A 21037-nucleotide genomic window follows, 5' to 3' on the forward strand; every position below is an offset into this window, starting at 1 on the left:
GCAAAAGTGATACAGAGCTGGAGAAGGGAAAGGATCATGGGATGGGAGGCCTCGGGAGAAAGAAAGGGGGTGGGGGGAAACACCAGAGGGAGAAGGAGAACAGGAAAACAACTAAATATGTCATGGATGGGGTAAGAAGGGGAGGAAGGGCATTAACGGGTTAGAGAAGTCAGTGTTCATGCCATCAGGTTGGAGGCTACCCAGCCGGTATATAAGGTGTTGTTCCTCCAACCTGAGTGTGGCTTCATCTTGACAGTAGAGGAGGCCATGGATAGACATATCAGAATGGGAATGGGACATGGAATTAAAATGTGTGGCCACTGGGAGATCCTGCTTTCTCTGGTGGACCAAGCGTAGATGTTCAGTGAAACAGTCTCCCAGTCTGCGTCGGGTCTCACCAATATATAAAAGACCACACTGGGAGCACGAGACACAGTATACCACACCAGCCGACTCACAGGTGAAGTGTCGTCTCACCTGGAAGGACTGTCTGGGGCCCTGAATGGTGGTGAGGGAGGAAGAGTAAGGGCAGGTGTAGCACTTGTTTCGCTTACAAGGATAAGTGCCAGGAGGGAGATCGGTGGGAAGGGATGGGGGGGATGAGTGAACAAGGGAGTCGCGTAGGGAGCAATCTATGCAGAAACAGAAAGTGGGGTGGAGGAAAAGATGTGCTTGTTAGTGGGATCCCGTTGGAGGTGGCGGAAGTTACGGAGAATTATTCGTTGGACCTGAAGGCTGGTGGGGTGGTAGGTAAGGACAAGTGTGGGGTGGTGGGTGGGTGGGGTGAGAGCAGATGTGTGGGAAATGGGAGAGATGCATTTGAGGGCAGAGTTGACAGTGGACGAAGGGAAGCCCCTTTGTTTAAAAAAGGAAGGCATCTCCTTCGTCCTGGAATGAAAAGCCTCATCCTGAGAGCAGATGCGGCGGAGACGGAGGAATTGTGAGAAGGGGATAGCATTTTTGCAAGAGACAGGGTGGGAAGAGGAATAGTCCAGGTAGCTGTGAGAGTCTGTAGGCTTATAGTAGATATCAGTAGATAGGCCGTCTCCAGAGATGGAGACAGAAAGATCAAGAAAGGGGAGGGAGGTGTCAGAAATGGACCAGGTGAATTTGAGGGCAGGGTGAAAGTTGGAGGCAAAGTTAATGAAGTCGACGAACTCAGCATGCGTGCAGGAGGCAGCGCCAATGCAGTCGTCGATGTAGCGAAGGAAAAGAGGGGGACGGATACCCGTATAGGCTTGGAACATAGACTGTTCCACAAAGCCAACAAAAAGGCAGGCTTAACTGGGACCCATGCGGGTGCCCACGGCTGCACCCTTTGTTTGGAGGAAGTGGGAGAAGCCAAAGGAGAAATTATTGAGAGTAAGAACTAGTTTCGCTAGACAGAGGAGAGTGGTGGTAGAGGGAAATTGGTTAAGTCTGGAATCCAAAAAAAAGCGAAGAGTTTCGAGACCATCTTGGTGGGGGATGGAGGTATATAGGGACTGGACATCCATGGTGAAAATAAGATGGTGGAAAATAAGACTTTCTGAGGCAGAACGCTCTGTCCTCAATAAGGGCCTCAGTGTTGTCCCCCTGCCCACACTTCAGCATCCTCAGTGTTGTCCCCCCACCCACACCTCAGCGTCCTCAGTGTTGTCCCCCTTTGCCCACACCTCAGCGAGTTTCGCATACGCCATGACGCTGAATTCTTCTGCCAGCTCCGTCTCTGAGCTAACTTCTTTGACAAGGACTCTCCTACCCCCACCAATGACCACTTCTCCTGTCTTCAACCCTCCTCCTCTTCATGGACACCCCGCTCTGGTCTTCTGCCTGCTCTGGATCTCTTTATTGCTAATTGCCGACGGGACATCAACCGTCTTGACTTCACCACACCCTGTTCCAATTCCAACCTCACTCCTTCCGAACACTCTGCTCTCCGCTCCCTCCACACCAATCCCAACCTCACTATAAAACCTGCTGATAAGGGAGGATCTGTTGTAGTCTGGCGTACTGACCTCTACCTGGCCGAGGCACAGCGACAACTCTCTGATACCTCCTCTTATTTACCCTTTGATCATGACCACACTAAAGAGCACCAGGGCATTGTATCCTATACCATCACCAACCTTATCAACTCTGGGGATCTCCCATCTACTGCCACCAACCTCATAGTTCCCATACCCTGCACTTCCTGTTTCTACCTCCTACCCAAGATCCACAAACCTGCCTGTCCAGGTAGACCCATTGTCTCAGCTTGCTCCTGCCCCACTGAACTTATTTCTGCATATCTTGACATTGTCTTATTCCCCCCCACCACCCCCCGTTCAATCTCTTCCCACCTATGTTCGTGACACTTCTCATTCTTTGAATTTTTTCAATGATTTTAAGTTCTCTGGCCCCCACCGTCGTATTTTCACCACGGATGTCCAGTCCCTATATACCTCCATCCCCCACCGAGGTGGTCTTCGCTTTTTTTTGGATTCCAGACCTAACGAATTTCTCTCTACCACCACTCTCCTCTGTCTAGCTGAATTAGTTCTTACTCTCAATAATTTCTCCTTTGGCTCCTCCCACTTCCTCCAAACCAAGGGTGTAGCCATGGGCACCCGTATGGGTCCCAGTTAAGCCTTTTTGTTGGCTTTGTGGAACAGTCCATGTTCCAAGGCTATACCGGTATCCATTCCCCTCTTTTCCTTCGTTACATTGACGACTGCATTGGCGCTGCCTCTTGCACGCATGCTGAGCTCATTGACTTCATTAACTTTGCCTCCAACTTTCACCCTGCCCTCAAATTTACCTGGTCCATTTCTGACACCTCCCTCCCCTTTCTTGATCTTTCTGTCTCCATCTCTGGAGATGGCTTATCTACTGATATCTACTATTAACCTACAGACTCTCACAACTAACTGGACTATTCCTCTTCCCACCCTGTCTCTTGCAAAAATGCTATCCCATTCTCACAATTCCTCCGTCTCCTCCGCATCTGCTGTCAGGATGAGGCTTTTCATTCCAGGATGAAGGAGATGTCTTTCTTTTTTAAACAAAGGGGCTTCCCTTCGTCCACCATCAACTCTGCCCTCAAACGCATCTCTCCCATTTCCCACACATCTGCTCTCACCCCATCCACCCACCACCCCACTCGGGTTAGGGTCCCCCTTGTCCTTACCAACCACCCCACCAGCCTTCAGGTCCAACGTATAATTCTCCGTAACTTCTGCCACCTCCAACAGGATCCCACTAACAAGCACATCTTTCCCTTCCCCCCCTTTCTGCTTTTCGCAGGGATCGCTCCCTACGCGACTCCCTTGTCCATTCATCCCCCCCATCCCTTCCCACCGATCTCCCTCCTGGCACTTATCCTTGTAAGCGGAACAAGTGCTACACCTGCCCTTACACTTCCTCCCTCACCACCATTCAGAGCCCCAGACAGTCCTTCCAGGTGAGGCGACACTTCACCTGTGAGTCGGCTGGTGTGGTATACTGCGTCTCGTGCTCTTGGTGCAGCTTTTTATGTATTGGTGAGACCCGATGTAGACTGGGAGACTGTTCCGCTGAACACCTACACTCTGTCCGCCAGAGAAAGCAGGATCTCCCAGCGGCCACTGATTTTAATTTCACGTCACATTCCCATTCTGATATGTCTATCCATGGCCTCCTCTACTGTCAAAATGAATCCAATCTCAGGTTGGAGGAACAACACCTTATATACTGGCTGGGCAGCCTCCAACCTGATGGCATGACCATTGACTTCTCTAACTTCCGTTAATGTTCTTCCTCCCTTTCTTACCCCATCCATGACATACTTAGTTGTTTGCCTGTTCTCCATCTCCCTCTGGTGTTCCCCCCCTTTCTTTCTCCCGAGGCCTCCCATCCCATGATCCTTTCCCTTCTCCAGCTCTGTATCACTTTTGCCAATCACCTTTCCAGCTCTTAGCTTCATCCCACCCCCTCCGGTCTTCTCCTATCATTTTGCATTTCCCCCTCCCCCCACTACTTTCCAATCTCTTACTATCTTTCCTTTCGGTTAGTCCTGACAAAGGGTCTCGGCCCGAAACGTGGACATCGCTTCTCCCTATAGATGCTGCCTGGCCTGCTGTGTTCCACCAGCATTTTGTGTGTGTTGTTGTTTGAATTCCCAGCATCTGCAGATTTCCTCGTGTTTGCCCGTTAATGTTTTCTAAATTTGCTAATGACACAAAGGTAGATAAGCTCTGAAGAAGATATAATACGGCAAAAGAAAGGTAGGTTAAGTGACGGTGAAGATCTCCAAATGGAGTATAATAGATTAAAATGTGAAACTGTCCACTTGATCAGATCAGAGTGAAAATAAGCATTTCAAATGGTGAGATACAGTATTATCAAACTCTGAGGTGCCGAGGGGTCTGAGTGTCCTTGATTCAAACATTAATAGAATATTCAGTTACTGTATACTGTGTAAGACTATATTTGAAATATTTAATGCCATATTGATTTCTTTATTTGAGGAAGGATGTCTCTGCTTTGGGAGCAGTAAACAGTAGGCTGCCTCAGCTAATACCTGGATTAGGCCGGTTGTCTTTTGAGGAAAGAATGGAATGGCTAGACTTGTATCTAGTGATGATTGGAAAGTTGCTAGATGTGTTAGATTGAAATGTATAAATGCTTTTGGAGAATGTATATCTTAAGGTTTCTATAATTTCTCCTTGCAAGCTGGCTTCCTGTTCTTCCACCTTACAAAGGAGTGGGTTAATTACTCCGTCCAGAATTTCCAGTTCATTCAAATCTTTGAATTGATTCTGAAAATCCTTCTTCTGTGACTGCAGGTGTAAGCAGTACTCTTGCAAATCACTGTCTGTGAATTACTGTCCATGCAGGGAAACTGTGATAACATTCTTATCCAATGTTTTGCTTATATATTTCCAATTTTCCAATAAAAGTGGACACTGCACTTTTTGCCTGGATTAAGTTGAAATTCTCACCCTGCAGTGTCATATGTAGAATGTTGATTTTGTCATACAGATCGGCTAGTTATGTCACTTCTCCACATGGAAGTTCAATCTTGTTTCCCAATCTCTTGTCGACTTTTGAGTAAAAATTCAACTACAGTGTCAGAAAGATCAAAGAAACATTTTAAGCAACAGCCTTTTGACATCCAGTGCACTTCAGTGTGAAGAAGCAAGTGTTCAAACTCTTCAACATTATCTTGGCATAACTGGCAAAATATTTTGCTATTTAATGGATGAGTTTTAATGTTGTTGATAACAGGTATTAGAAGAGTGATGCTTGAAAAAGTCACTGGATGAGGTTTGTGGCTGTGAGATGTTGACGATGAATTACACAAAGGATTGCAAACAGACTTCGAATTTCTTTTGTCATAAGTCCCACTAAACTACCATGGTGACCTGTCAATTATGGTGCTCCATCTGTTGCACAAGAAATCATATTCCTAATCAGAATGCTTCTATTCTCAATGTACATTTTGAGCTCATTGTAGATTCATTCTCTATTTATATTTGTTTTTAACTTTTTACAGAAGAGAATCTCTTCATAAACTTTTCCATTTTTGATAAACCGTACAAATGCCATTAACATTGCCTCATTGTCTCACATAGTTGACTCATCCAGTTGTATCGCAAACTCTCTTTTTTGTAGCTCTCTGCATAGTTGATACTCAAGGTCTTCACTCATCTCGTCAATACGACGAGCTAGAGTTACTACTCACAGGAATTGATTTTAAAATACTGGTATCCATTTTGAGAACATGGTGAGCACTTCTGATACAGCAGGCATTATTAATCTTTCATCAATGATATGAGATTTTCCACATGTGGCTATCATTTTGGAAATGTTAAAAGAAGCAACGAGACCACCATCGGGGTCATTTTTAGCTTTCTTGGCAAATGACTCGAGCTTGCAACGCTTTTCAAATGCTTCTTTCATCTTCTGGAACTGAGTAGTACCGTAAGTATTCTTTTACAGAAGTGTTCCTGCAATCCTGATGGTTTCATGGCATCATTAGACAGTACAGTATTACAAATAAGACACATGGGGCATTGTTGATCTGACAGGAATGGAATAAAATCATACTCCAGATATGTAACATTGTATTGAAATACTTCCTGTAGTTTCTGTTTCTTAGCAGGAGTAGAATTCAAGGCTTCAATGCCTTCAGATTCACAGAGATCTCACTGTACATATTTATTCATCAATAACGGGGCAAAATTAAAATGAAAAATTAACACAAACTGGGAATGCCTATCGGATGCTGACGACAGCTGCAAGTTGACATGGTTGGTCAGCTCTCGTGCCTCAAGTTTGGGTGCTGCTTACCGTCCCCTCAAGAATCTTGAATGCCCCCCCCCCCCCCGATGACTTCTGTTTCCCCTAACATCCCCTTAGGACACGTAACCAACCCCCGTTGGGAATCAATGACTTACCCCCTCTTTGTTAATGGGAAGTAATCACGTAGGTGTCTGACCAGAGGCCATTGTGATCAAGTGAGATGCTGAGATTTCAGGGTTTGTTTGGTGCAGGCTAGACCTGGCTTTATGTCAGTTTTGTGTTGATCCTGAACCAGATGGATTGAAGCAGCATGGTAACGTAGTGGTTAGTGCAACGATTTACAGTCTGGGTTCGGTTCCTGCAACTGCCTGTAAGGACTTGTACGTTCTCCCCTTGACAGCGTGGGTTTCCTCTGGGCGATTCAGTTTCCTCCCCCATTCAGAAGGTATACCGCTTGATAGGTTAGTAGGTTATTGTAAATCGATTAGGCTGGGATTAAGTTGGGGGATTGCTGGACGGGGCAGGTTAAAGGGCTGGAAGGGCCTGTTCTGTGCTGTATCTCAATCAATCAGTCTGTTAATAAATAAATAAATTTTAAAAAAGTTCAACCAGAACCTTCAATGTCCAGCTGGTGTGTGGTGCTGATTGTGCAGCTCAGTGTTCAGTGTCTTGGCAGTAGCAGTGATGTCTTGGTAATAGTCTACTATATCAGCAGCTTTTGACATGTTGCAGAGACATCGTGATGGCTACTTGGCATCAAGGGCTATCCTCTGAATTCTTGGCTCATCCACCATTCAGAATCAGAATCAGGTTTATTATCACCGGCTTGAGTCGTGCAATTTGTTAACTTAGCAGCAGCAGTTCAATGTAATACATAATACAGAAAAAGAAGAAGAAGATAATAATAAATAAATCAAATACAATATTCATATATCGAATAGATTAAAAATTGTGCAACAACCAGAAATAATATATATAAGTGAGGTAGTGTCCAAAGGTTCGATGTCCATTTAGGAATCAGATGGCAGAGGGGAAGAAGCTGTTCCTGAATTGCAGAGTGTGTGCCTTCAGGCTTCTGTACCTCCTATCTGATGGTAACAGTGAGAAAAGGGCATGCCCTTTGTGCTGGAGGTCTTTAATAATAGACGCTGTCTTTCTGAGACACCGCTCTTTGAAGAAGTCTTAGGTTATCTTGTAGGCTAGTACCCAAGATGGAGCTGACTAAGTTTATGACCCTCTGCAGCTTCTTTCAGTCCTGTGCAGTAGTTCCCCCCCCACCCCACCCCATACCAGACAGTGATGCAGCCTGTCAGAATGTTCTCCATGGTACAGCTAGAGAAGTATTTGAGTGTACTTGTTGACATACTAAATCTCTTGAAACTCCCAGCAAAGTGTAGCTGCTGTCTTGCCTTCTTTATAACTGCATCGATATGTTAAGACCAGGTTATGTCCTCAGAGATCTTGACACCCAGGAACTTGAAACTGCTCAATCTCTCCATTTCTGATCCCTCTATGAGGATTGGTATGTGTTCCTTCATCTTACCCTTCCTGACGTTCAGCTCTTTCATCTTACTGACGTTGAGTGCAAGGTTGTTGTTGCAACACTACTCCACTAGTTGGCATATCTCACTCCTGTATTCCCTCTCGTCTCCGTCTGAGATTATACCAACAATGGTTGTATCATCAGCAAATTTATAGATGGCATTTGAGCTATGCCTAGCCACAAATACACTCATGACTATACAAAACGCTTTCAGCATTAAGCTGCTCTGGAGGAACCTGGCAGCTCTTCTCACATCTGGTTGTCTCTTGAGTCGTCTGCTGTGTGGTGCTTAACTATACCATCAGTCTTGCTGCATGCCTCATAGAAGACGGGGAGGTGTTGGGTAACAGTGACGACAGCAGAATCAATATATATATCAGCGTTTCCAAAGAGTTATTTTGAATGTGATACCAGCATCTGCTTCTCCCTTCCCATACCACTAATCATTTACACATGGACTTGTTCTCAAAGCAAAATTTTTTTAAAAATCCAGATATTCCAAATCAGATCTATAACTGACTTCATGCTGTTCTTTTAACAAATACTTCAAACTCATCATTTGAATACCCATCTCAACGTTTGAGGAACAGCTTTTTCCTTTCCGACATCAGATTTGTGAATGGTCCATAAAACCATGAACACTACCTCACTATTCCTCTTTTGCACTGTTTGTTAATCCATCTGTCTGTTTATTGTACTTTATGGTTAGTTTTAATGACTTGCACTGTACTGCCGCCACAAAGAAATAAGGGTCACGGTACTCTGTATGTCAGTGCTAATAAATCTGATACCAGTTTGGAAACCAGTTATTTGTCTGCTTTCCTCTGAGCCCACCCTTCTTGTGCCTTTGGTTATGGGTATTTCCCCAGTGAGTGGTTGCACCAGGTCCCTGGGCTGCACTCCTGGCATTCACCTGTCTGCTCCCCTTCCCAGTCTGACTGTCAGCCATGTCACACATTCACCATCCCGACATTTTGGAGGCCACTCAGGTAAATCAATAGCTTTTGGATCAGATTTCTGTCTGATTCCCTACGGGCAGCTGCTCCAGACAGAAAGCGTCTCTCTAAGATAAGGAGGAAGATTATCTTCAGGAATCTGGGTCAGTCATAACTGCTGTTGGCAATTCATGATATTGGCTGCATTGTTGACATATGATGCCAATTAGGATGGCTGTTTGTGCTGCCTTTGTGCAGCAATCATTGTAATGCGTATGCAGCACAAACTTAGTAAATTACTCTTATTGTAATCAATTGACATTATAATTACTGAGTCATTTTAATGGCTACCTAATAAGATCTGCAATATCTGTGCAACTGGGTCTGAGTATTCCTTAGTTTTGCTTTCTTATACATATTGTTGAGCTGTCCTTGGTCAGAGGTAATCAGCTGTAAGACAGTATAATTGTGTGGCAGATCTGGGTTGGTCTACAGTTCCTATGGTCCCTCTTATAGTGTCCTCCTCTGTCTCACTTGGTTATCACATGCACTGCCTCCCGGTTGTCCACATTAGTTCACTAGAAAGCAAACAGATGTCTGTTTTAAAGTAATTTTTAGAGGCAACAAAGGATACTTTATAGGCTAGTAAGCCAACTAAATTTATGACCCTCTGCAGCTTCCTTCAGTCCTGTGCAGTAGCCCCCCTCCATACCCGACAGTGATGCAGCCTGTTGGAATGCTCTCCACAGTACATCTATAGAAGTGTTTGAGTGTTTTTGTTGACCTATTAAATCTCTTCAAATTCCTAATGAAGTATAGTCACTGTCTTGCCTTCTTCATAGCTGCATCAACATGTTGGGACCATGTTAGATCCTCAGAGATCTTTGATACTCAGGAACTTGAAGCTGCTCGCTCCCTCCACTTCTGATCCCTCTATGAGGATTGGTATGTGTTCCTTTGTCTTACCCTCCCTGAGGTCCACAATCAGCTCTTATACAACCAACTATGTATCTTTTCAGCCTACTTTTTGAAGCTCTGAATTTTCTCTATCATAGCAACATTGATACAGATAGAGGTGTGTACTCCACCCCACTCCCTGAAGCCAATGAACAGCCCCTTTGTTAGCTGACACTGAGAGATGGGTGGTTATCTGGACAGCATTCCACTAGGCTCTCTATCTACCTCCTATACCCTGCCTTGTCTTTCTACCTCGTCGTTGTTTGACATCTGACGCACTATGGTGATGTCATCTGCAAACTTGTAAATGGAGATGGAACATGATTTGGCTATAGAGTTGTAATTGCACAGTTTAGAACATAGAACAACCTGGAGAAGTGTGAGGTAGTACACTTTGGAAGGAAAAGCTCCAAGGCAGAGTACAAAGTAAATGGCAGGATACTTGGTAGTGTGGAGGAGCAGAGGGATCTGGGGGTACGTGTCCACAGATCCCTGAAAGTTGCCTCACAGGTAGATAGGGTTGTTAAGAAAGTTTATGGGGTGTTAGCTTTCATAAGTCGAGGGATAGAGTTTAAGAGATGCGATGTAATGATGCAGCTCTATAAAACTCTAGTTAGGCCACACTTGTACTGTGTCCAGTTCTGGTTGCCTCAGTATAGGAAGGATGTGGAAGCATTGGAAAGGGTACAGGGAAGATTTACCAGGATGCTGCCTGGTTTAGAGAGTATGGATTATGATCAGAGATTAAGGGAGCTAGGGCTTTACTCTTTGGAGAGAGGGAGGATGAGAGGAGACATGATAGAGGTGTACAAGATATTAAGAGGAATAGACAGAGTGGGCAGCCAGCGCCTCTTCCCCAGGGCACCACTGCTCAATACAATGACATGGCTTTAAGGTAAGGGGTGGGAAGTTCAAGGGCGGTATTAGAGGAAGGTTTTTCATTCAGAGAGTGGTTGGTGCATGGAATGCACTGCCTGAGTCAGTGGTGGAGGCAGATACACTAGTGAAGTTTAAGAGACCACTAGACAGGTATATGGAGGAATTTAAGGTGGGGGATTATATGGGAGGCAGAGTTTGAGGGTCGGCACAACATTGTGGGCTGAAGGGCCTGTAATATGCTGTACTATTCTATGTTCTATGGGTGTATAAAAACCTGTCACATCCTGTCATCTACAATATTACTTGTGTATATGAATTGATGGAGAAGTTGCCAAGTTACTCCTACTTTGGTTAAAATAAACTTTAGTTGGTCTCTTTCTCTTATGGTCCACCCTCCTTCCCTATCAGATTCCTTCCTCTCCAGCTCTTTACCTTTCCTACCCACCTGGCTTCACCCATCACCTTCGAGCTATTCTCCTTCCCTCCCCCCACCCTTTTTATTCTGGTATCTTCCCCTTCCTTTCCAGTCCTGAAGGAAGGTCTCAGCCTGAAACATTGACTGTTAATTCATTTCCATAGATGCTGCCAGACCTACTGAGCTCCTTCAGCGCTTTGTGTGTGTTGTTTTGGATTTCCAACATTGCAGAATTTCTCGTGTTCATGATAATGAAGAAGGCTGTTTTATAGTTTGCCTGATTTTCTATTGTATTGACTAGCTGTTAGGTACCTTTATTGTACAATTTGTAAATACCAATTCAACTACCTTGGCCCATCTGGGCAAAGGATGCTTGAGAGTACAATGTTTTAATCCTAATGTTTTAATCCTTCGTAATATTTCCATATCCATCATTAAAATTTCATCAAGCATTGTAACTGGTTCAGGAGTACCAGCCAGGAAGGAGTAGTTGTAATGTAATCTTTTCAGAGATTACATTACATTGTGATTATGTGGAGGAGATTAATCAAGGAGGTAGGGGGACCACAATGAATTGAAAGTAAAGTTGGAGAGTATTTTGATGAACAAAATATTAATGTTCTTTAATGTGATTCGGTGGTGCAATATTATTTGAACACTGGATATTACCAAATGGAGCACTGTTGTTCAGATGGTTCAATTTAATATCAGAGAATGTATACAATATACAACCTGAAATTCTTACTCTTCACATTCATGAAACAAGAATGAATGATTGTAGCATCAGAACTCCAAAGCTCCCCCCCACCCACAAGCAGCAGCAGAGGCACCAACCTCCCACCATGCATTGAAAATCAAAAGCACCCCCCAAAGTGCCCTTGATCTACAGTCCGTGAAAAACTACTCAGGGACCAACAGAGTCAGAGGCTCTCTCTCTCTCTCTCTCTCTCTCTCCCCCCTCTCTCTCTCTCCCCCTCTCTCTCTCTCCCCTCTCTCTCTCCCCCCTCTCTCTCCCCCCTCTCTCTCTCTCTCCCCCCCCTCTCTCTCTCTCCCCCTCTCTCTCTCCCCCCTCTCTCTCTCTCCCCCCTCTCTCTCTCTCCCCCCTCTCTCTCTCTCCCCCCTCTCTCTCTCTCCCCCCCTCTCTCCCCCCTCTCTCTCTCTTCCCCTTCTCTCTCCCCCCTCTCTCTCTCTCTTCCCCCTCTCCTCTTGTACTTACTTGTCCTAATGTAACAAAACTGTGTTTAAATATAGGCATGAGTTATACGTCAGACAATTATGTTTACTATTAAATTAAAATTAATAATTTACAATGAAGCTTAATAATTGAAAATTCTGATAATACATCTAGGAAAACACACTTACCAAAATTTCGTTTCACAGACACTAGAAGTTTATCAAGTGATAACTAGAGCATTCAATAACAAAATGATCTATTAAGTACTGAAAGAGCTTTCTCACATAGATCCAATATTTGGAAAACTGAGATAACAAGGACCACATTTAGTATCAGATCTTTTATCTCTATTAAAGATTAATAATGATGCATATTTCACATTTTTATTGAACATGGCATTTCTCAGTTTCACATGAAAGCATTATAATACCTAATCCCTTGCTTCAATATCTACTTGTATAATTTGCCTCTCTGTATGACTGATGTTCTATCATGGTGTTCGAAGCTGTGACAATTTTTGAAAGCGTGTAAATCCCTTAGATATTAATATTGTTGCCTTTTGAAGTATGCTGTGATCCAGACATATTCGTCACTGGATGTGACCTCTTCTTTTCTTTGCATGCCTGGCAGTTAGTACTTGCATTATTACATTATAATGGCAAAATCGGTTGTATTATAGACACAGTTCTCATGCACATTTATTAAATCGATGGTATTTGTTTGGAAGCCAATTAACATTTTGTTTAAAATATTGCAATAGACACCCCATAGGACAGATTTACTGAAATTAAGTTAAGTTGTTAAATAACATCATACTGTAATGATATCTGTTATATCCCAGCAGGTTTTCTTTTACAAATTTCAATTGAAACTATGATTTATGCTTTTGGGATGACTACAGTGAGCAAGAGCATTATTATACATTTTGGAAGAGTAACAACTTGTCATTACCTATGGGAAACTAGAGATGAGTTATTATGTATATTATAATCAAATATGTGTACACAGTATGTGTGTTATCTAGGAGAAACTCAGAATCAGAATCAGGTTTAATGTCACCGGCATACGTTGTGAAATCTGTTGTCTTTGCAGCAGCAGTACAATGCAATATGGTGTTGTGGATAGTGTGGAGGGTTGTCTGAGGTTACAGCAGGACATTGATAGGATGCAAAACTGGGCTGAGAAGTGGCAGATGAAGTTCAACCCAGATAAGTGTGAAGTGGTTCATTTTGGTAGGTCAAATATGATGGTACAATATAGTATTAATGGTAAGACTCTTGGCAGTGTGGAGGATCAGAGGGATCTTGGGATCTGAGTCCATAGGACGCTCAAAGCAGCTGCGAAAGTTGACTCTGTGGTTAAGAAGGTGTACGGTGTATTGGCCTTTATCAATCTTGGAATTTAATTTAGGAGTCAGCTTTATAGGACCCTGGTCAGACCCCACTTGGAGTACTGTGCTCAGTTCTGGTTGCCTCACTACAGGAAGGATGTGGAAAGGGTGCAGAGGAGATTTACAAGGAGGTTGCCAGGATTGGGGAGCATGCCTAATGAGAATAGGTTGAGTGAACTCAGCCTTTTCTCCTTGGAGTGAAGGAGGATGAGAGGTGACCTGATAGAGGTGTACAAGATGATGAGAGGCATTGATCGTCATGTGGCTAGTCAGAGGCTTTTTCCCAGGGCTGAAATGGTTGCCACAAGAGGACAAAGGTGTAAGGTGCTGGGGAGTAGGTACAGAGGAGATGTCAGGGGTAAGTTTTTTACTCAGAGAGTGGGAGCCCAGCTCCCCAGGGCTGGGTGCTCAGTCCACTGCTGTTCACTCTGCTGACCCACGACTGTGCTGCAACACACAGCTCAAACCACATCATCAAGTTCGCCGATGACACGACCGTGGTGGGTCTCATCAGCAAGAACGACGAGTCAGCTTACAGAGAGGAGGTGCAGCGGCTAACGGACTGGTGCAGAGCCAACAACCTGTTTCTGAATGTGAACAAAACAAAAGAGATGGTTGATGACTTCAGGAGGGCACGGAGCGACCACTCCCTGCTGAACATCGACGGCTCCTCGGTGAGATCGTAAAGAGCACCAAATTTCTTGGTGTTCACTTGATGGAGAATCTCACCTGGTCCCTCAACACCAGCTCCATAGCAAAGAAAGCCCAGCAGCATCTCTACTTTTTGCGAAGGCTGAGGAAAGTCCATCTCCCACCCCCCCATCCTCATCACATTCTACAGGGGTTGTATTGAGAGCATCCTGAGCAGCTGCATCACTGCCTGGTTCAGGAATTGCACCATCTCGGATTGCAAAACCCTGCAGTGGATAGTGAGGTCAGCTGAGAAGATCATCGGGGTCTCTCTTCCCACCATCACGGATATTTACACTACACACTGCATCCACAAAGGAAACAGCATTATGAAGGACCCCACGCACCCCTCATACAATCTCTTTTCCCTCCTGCCGTCTGGGAAAAGGCTCTGAAGCATTCGGGCTCTCACGACCAGACTATGTAACAGTTTCTTCCCCCAAGCTATCAGACTCCTCAATACCTGAAGCCTGGACTGACACCTTGTCCTATTGTCCTGTTTATTATTTATTTTAATGCCTGCACTGTTTTTGTGCACTTTATGCAGTGCTGTGTAGGTCTGTAGTCTAGTGTAGCTTTCTCCGTGTTGTATTTTTTATGTAGTTCAGTCTAGTTTTTGTACTGTGTCATGTAACACCATGGTCCTGAAAAACGTTGTCTCACTTTTACTATGCACTGTAGCAGCAGTTATGGTTGAAATGTCAATAAAAGAGATTTGACTTGAGTACATGGAATGGGCTGCCGGCAACGGTGGTGGATGTGGATACGATAGGGTCTCTTAGACTTTTAGATAGGTACATGGAGCTTAGAAATATAGAGGGCTATGGGTAAGCCCAGTAATTTCTATGGTAGGGACATGTTCAGCACAACTTTGTGGGCCAAAGGGCCTGTGTTGTGCTGTAGGTTTTCTATGTTTCTATGAATCACAGTAAGTATATATATAAGTCTATATAGATACTTAAATAAGTAGTGCAAAAATAAAAAAAAGTAGTGAGGTAGTGTTCATGGGTTCAATGTCCATTCAGAAATCGATGGCTGAGGGGAAGAAACTGTTCCTGAATTATTGAGTGTGCACCTTCAGGCTCCTGTACCTCCTTCCTGGTGGTAGTAATGAGAAGAGGACACTTCCTGGGTGATGGGGATCCTTAATGATGGAAGCCACTTTCTTGAGTCATTCAGACTTGAGATGCCTCAGGTGGGGAACTGAAATATTCATGAGAGATGATTAATTATTAATGTGCTGGAGAAGAAACAACAGAAGATTAGTTGATGATTTTGATAAGGTTCATGCAGGATTTGTCTGCACTAATTATTGACAATTTACATGCGGAAAGCTGAAAACTGCTAATCTTCGATTAGATGGGGCTTTTTTAATCTGACAGAGCTCTTACGCCCATATAGGATCTTGGACCTAATGTAAGGTTTCAATGTAAAACATCAACAATTTCTTTCCCACCACAGGTGCTACTTGACCCACAGAGTTCCTCCAGCAGATTGTTTCTTGCTTCGTATTTCAGAATCTGCAGCGTTTTGTATCTCCCCTGATGTGGTTGAGTAAAAATCTACATTTTTGGTTTTGGTTTGGGTGTGAAAAAGCATAGGGTACACTGGTTTAGAACCACAGGTTGCATGTTAGTAGTATCATTCCTCAAGGGGCCAAACCCACATTTCATAGCAAGAATATGTCTCTTTTGCAGAAAGATGGAATCATAGAACATTTACCAGACAGAAGGAAGTTATTTGGCCCATTGCACCAATACTGATCATAAAGGAATTCAGGCTAGTATCCCTGCTAGTTCTAAGTCTGTACCATGCAGGAAACTTTTCAACTAAAATGCATCTTAAATATCTTAAAATCAGTATATTGTGTTTAGTCCTGGTCGCCTCATTATAGGAAAGATGTGGAAGTTTTAGAGAGGGTATAAAGGATGCTACCTGGATTGGAGAGTATGTCTTGGTAGGATGAGCGAGCTGGGACCTTTTTCTTTGCAGTGAAGGAGGATAAGAGGTGACTTGATAGAGGTGTACAAGAGGCATAGAGTGTATTGTCAGAGACTTTTTCCCAGGATGGAATTCTCTAATACAAGAGGACATACAATAATAGGAGGAAAATATAGGGGGGTGTCAAAGGTAAGTTCTTTACATAGAGAATGCTGGGTGTGTAGAATGCCCTGCCAGGGTTGAGCATAGAGGTAGATACATTAGGGGTATTTAATTGTCTCTTATAGTCTATAGACATGCGGATGATAGAAAAATGGAAGATTATGTAGGAGGGAAGGGTTAGTTTGAACTTAGAGTAGGTTAAAAGGCTGGCACAATATTGTGGGCCAAAAAGCCTGTACTGTACTGTAATGTTCTTTGTTCTATATACCGTACTTATATCCTTCCCAAAACGTCAGCTTGCGTAAACCAGGGTATCCCAGTGTTTTATTTTTCTGAATTTTTTGCCTATTTTTGATAGGCAAAATTTTTGATTCCGGAGCATCCTATGAGGAAAAAGTAGTAGAGCGTTATGGAGATTATGTCAGTGTGGAACGTTATCTGTAGTAAATTGAGCCCTCAGCACAAGCATTCTACAATATTCACTGCTGCCCCTACTCCTAGTATGTAGATAATAGTGAAATGACTGAACAGTGCAAAACAGTATGAAGAAACAAGGGGCAGAAGGGCACTGGCTAGGTAGGCCAATCCCTGGCTGTCATCCAGGATCAATGCTCTACCAATCAACGTGAGGAAAAATAATCTGTTGACAGATCTGTAACTTTCTGGAAGTATTCACTGACACACTACTGCAGGAGTATATCGTTAGTGGAGGTAAAGATCACTGCTCCAGAAAATAACTTACTTACTGCCTGTTATGTTGCTAGCATTTAGCGCAGCATTGAAGGTCCTCCATGTCTGTCCATATCATCACATGCAGATATAGAAGGATTCTTCTTTGCTGTTTCTGTAACAATTTTTTTTGACAAGTCAGGGTTGTTAATCCTGAACTGAACTCCCAAACCTGGAAGACTGATGGACCACTCTTAGTCTGGCCTCTACCTTTTGGCCTGTTTGACATTGGTGACCCTACCAAGAGCCAAAGCACAAGGCCCTGACATTACCCAACATAGCTGTCCAGATCATTGAGGCATGCAGACCTCCAAGCCCTATGACAATGTTGTAGTCCTCTTGGACAACTCCAGAAAATAAGTATAGTATTGGGGTTATTTCTAGTGATAACAACTGCTGCATATTGCATTTCATAGTTTGCAGCTCGTAACTGTGTGCACAACATCACATGACCTGTCTCAGCAAATGGAGGGGAGTCTATCTCTTCCTGTTGGACAATGATTTTCCATCTCTCCTTTTCTATTCATTCAGTTTACAGTTGTGCTAAAGAGCACAGTTATAATCGTGGTCATGATTCGGTGGCAGGGTGGAGATACGTCTCTACCAAAGGAGGCATACGTCGACACTAGCCTGCGGGTCACCTTTGGGCAAGATGTAGCACCAGCTTATCCCCGCCCTACCCCGGTCAGGGTCGTGTGAAGCCATGGGAGCAGGTGATGGATGGTTGTATGAGCAGCTGGGGCATGTCACAAGTACTGTTACGTGACCACTGATACCACCCAGACGAGCTCTGAAGAGCATTGATAATGGCTGGGGATATCTGTCATGTGAAGACTCTGCCCAGAAAAAGGCAAACCACTCCTGCAGAAAAAGTTGCCCAAGAACAATCACGGTCATGGGAAGTCCATAATCATCATGTCATACAACACGGCACGTAATGAACGGACGAGCATCATTGCCACTTGTTACACGCTACATGAAAACAATGTCATGAGAATATGGCCTTTGCTTAATACAGCAGCAGGAGGTGCAGGAGGAGGAGAATGACGGAGTGGAATAGAGAAACCATCTCTCAGTGTTCCTCCAGTATATGTTCCACAGCTGAGATTGACTTGATGTCCCCACTCCACCAGCTTAGAGCATAGAAGGAGTGTTAACATCCATTGACAGGAAAGACTTGGAATGATATGCAGCAGACTGTAATGGGGAAAATTATCATGATTGGTGCCTCCTATGGATCACAGCTGTAAATGTGGAATTCACACATGAACATCATGAAGTAATTACACCAGAACAAACGAACTGGTTTACCTGCGCAGAACCATTTTAATGTGTGCCTATGCATTTCTAGTCCAATCCTTCTGACGGTAATACCCCCTCTGCACTGAAGTATGAGTTTTGATTATATGCTCGTCTTATCTTGGGCTGCTGACCCTCTTCGTCAGGTAAGAGTCGCCTTCACAAAATAGAAATAAACAGTATACTTTTGACTATATTTTACACTTAAAGAATGCTTGGAAGAAAGTTTACCCAATTTTTTACATCTTTCCAAAATTTAGTCACAACAGTAACCAATACATATTTCCCTTAGTTAGAAGCAGTAAGTAGCACAGGGAGACCATGCTAAATGATTAGTTTTGATATCTCACAGGTCTGAACTACATCCTTTTGTTCTTCTACAGAATGCCCACCCCTGGGCTTGGAGACATTACGTGTAAATGATGTTCAGCTTCATGCATCCACCATCAAGCGTTATGGTTTGGGGGCTCACAGAGGACGGTTGAATATCCAGGTACGTACTTGAAGAGAACATTATTGTATAGAGAGGACATTGGGAGGTTCACAGTTTGGGGGAGGGGTGTCAGGTATTTCTTCAGTTTTACCAAATGTTAAATAAATAAGAAAGCAGAGATTCAGAATTGGGTTTAACATCACCAGCACGTGTCATGAAATTTATTGTCTTTGCAATGTAGCAGTACAATGCTGTACATAATAGTGGGAAAAAACATGAATTACAGGAAATTTTTATTTGTGATCTACTTATTTGAATACTTAAATTGTTAAATAAGTAGTGCAAAAATAAAAACTTAGAAATTAGCGAGGTCGCGTACAACTCTCTGCAGCTTACTTCAGTCCTGCGCAGTAGCCCTCCCCTGCACCCATATCAAATGGTGATGCAGCCAATTAGAATGATCTCCATGGTACATCTGTAGAAGCAATGTCACTTGGATCCGAGCTGTGTACGATTGTTGAACAGTGAAAGTGAACATGATTAATCCATTATTTTATCTTCATATTGAGATTAAAAATAATTGTACTTAATGGGCTACATGGATAGTTCTTTATTCTGTTTGTTCTGGATGAGCGAATGCATTAAAATGCTGAAGGCAATGGTTGCATTGTGCCTTTGTAGCAAAGCAGAGAAGATATGTAGTTAATTGGCCTCCTTGCATGCCATCCTTGGGTTGTTCCATTTGCAAACTCACAAATGCAGGAGAAATAAAGTAGAAAGGAAGTTGTGGTCTGTTGCCTATCCATAAGCAATCAATTTAGGCCCTGTGAATCAGTCTTCCCTTCTAATGTCCTGAAGCAATCATTCGTAAGATAGGAGGACCTGGAATCTTCATGAAACATGTAATTGCAGTTATAGAGTATATTAAGTGCAACAGAATGAGCACAGCAAATCACCATCCTGAGCAACTCCACAAAATAACTTCTTCTGTTTATATCTTTATCCTGGTGGCTACCCTTATCTTTTATTCAATTGAAATCAGTAGTGTTATTTATTGTGTGTATATGTGTGTGTATATATATAGCATATTTCATGCATTGAATTAGATTCAATGTTAAAAATGAATTTATTATCAGAGGAAATATATGTCACCATATACTACCTAGAGATTCATTTTCTTGCAGGCATTCAGAGTAAAAACAAAGAAATTTAATTGAATCTATGAAAAACACATAAAGACTGACAAACAAACAATGTAGAAAAGAGGACAGCTGCACAAATAGAATTATTTTAAAAAAGAAATAAAGAATACTGAGAATGTGAGTTGTAGAATCTTTGAAAGTGAGTCCATAGATTGTGGAATCAGTTCAGAGTTGAGGTGAGTGAAGTTATCCATTTCTATTCAGGAGCCTGATTGTTGAAGGGTAATAATTGTTCCTAAACTGGTGGTGTGGCACACTGTGCACTCGCAAGAAGGTTGGGCCCAAGTACGGAGGAATGGTAGACTCTCTCTTTCATGATGGTCCCTGGCACCAACTCAACCCAGGAGTGGGTGACGGCAGGCTCACAACTTGGCCCAGGAGCAGAGGAATAACAGAATCTCCATTAAGCGATGGAAACAAGAGATTAGGCTTAGGAATACCAACAGAGCCTCAGAAGGATGACTGAGCGACACTGTGAGACAAACCATTCTCATTCTCTATAACGCAGGAGGACTCCACTGGAGAGCAACTAAAGACACCTTTAAATAATCATAGAATGCGGGAAGCACATGCCAGTCACAGTTACCCTGTTAAGGTTAAAGCAAAAGCACAAGGCTTAATGGCAGTAGTTAAGATAACAGCTAGTAATACAAGCGATCGAGAAACCTAGAAGATCAATGTTCTACAGCAAGCCAGTGAGGCCCGCAGGGTTCATGAAACCTAAGGTTCCCGTACCTCTTTCCGGTATGCGTTAGTGAGAAGAGAGCTTGTCCTGGATGGTGGGATTAGTTGATGATGGCTGCAGTATGTCCAACATTTGCCCAGAATTCTAAACTGCTATCACCAACACCCACCCTCCTTTCCCAGCTCCCAGTTGTTGAGGCTTCCTCATGCTACCTCGAAGCTGCAGATTGATCCTGGAGAAACGTCTCTTTGAACGTGTGCGCTGGTGCTCAGCCTGACGAGGAGCTCACTTCGCGGGGCACCTGTCAGCCAATGGGTTTACTTGGATTTTATCAACACTATTTTAGCAAAGGCATTAATC

The 21037-nt window shown here is 43.4% G+C and overlaps 1 protein-coding gene across 2 annotated transcripts in view; it reads left to right on the forward strand.

The window, feature by feature from the left end:
* Window positions 1–21037, forward strand: part of LOC132379621 (inactive carboxypeptidase-like protein X2) — a 188616-nt gene that overhangs the window by 21504 nt on the left and 146075 nt on the right. For both annotated transcript variants that reach the window (XM_059947753.1, XM_059947752.1), the window contains exon 3: window positions 18741–18850. In XM_059947753.1, coding sequence (XP_059803736.1) covers window positions 18741–18850 — 110 coding nt within the window. The remainder of the gene's footprint in view (window positions 1–18740; window positions 18851–21037) is intronic.

The sequence above is a fragment of the Hypanus sabinus genome, chromosome 22 (genome assembly GCF_030144855.1).
Source record: "Hypanus sabinus isolate sHypSab1 chromosome 22, sHypSab1.hap1, whole genome shotgun sequence".
In the NCBI taxonomy this organism is placed as follows: domain Eukaryota; kingdom Metazoa; phylum Chordata; class Chondrichthyes; order Myliobatiformes; family Dasyatidae; genus Hypanus; species Hypanus sabinus.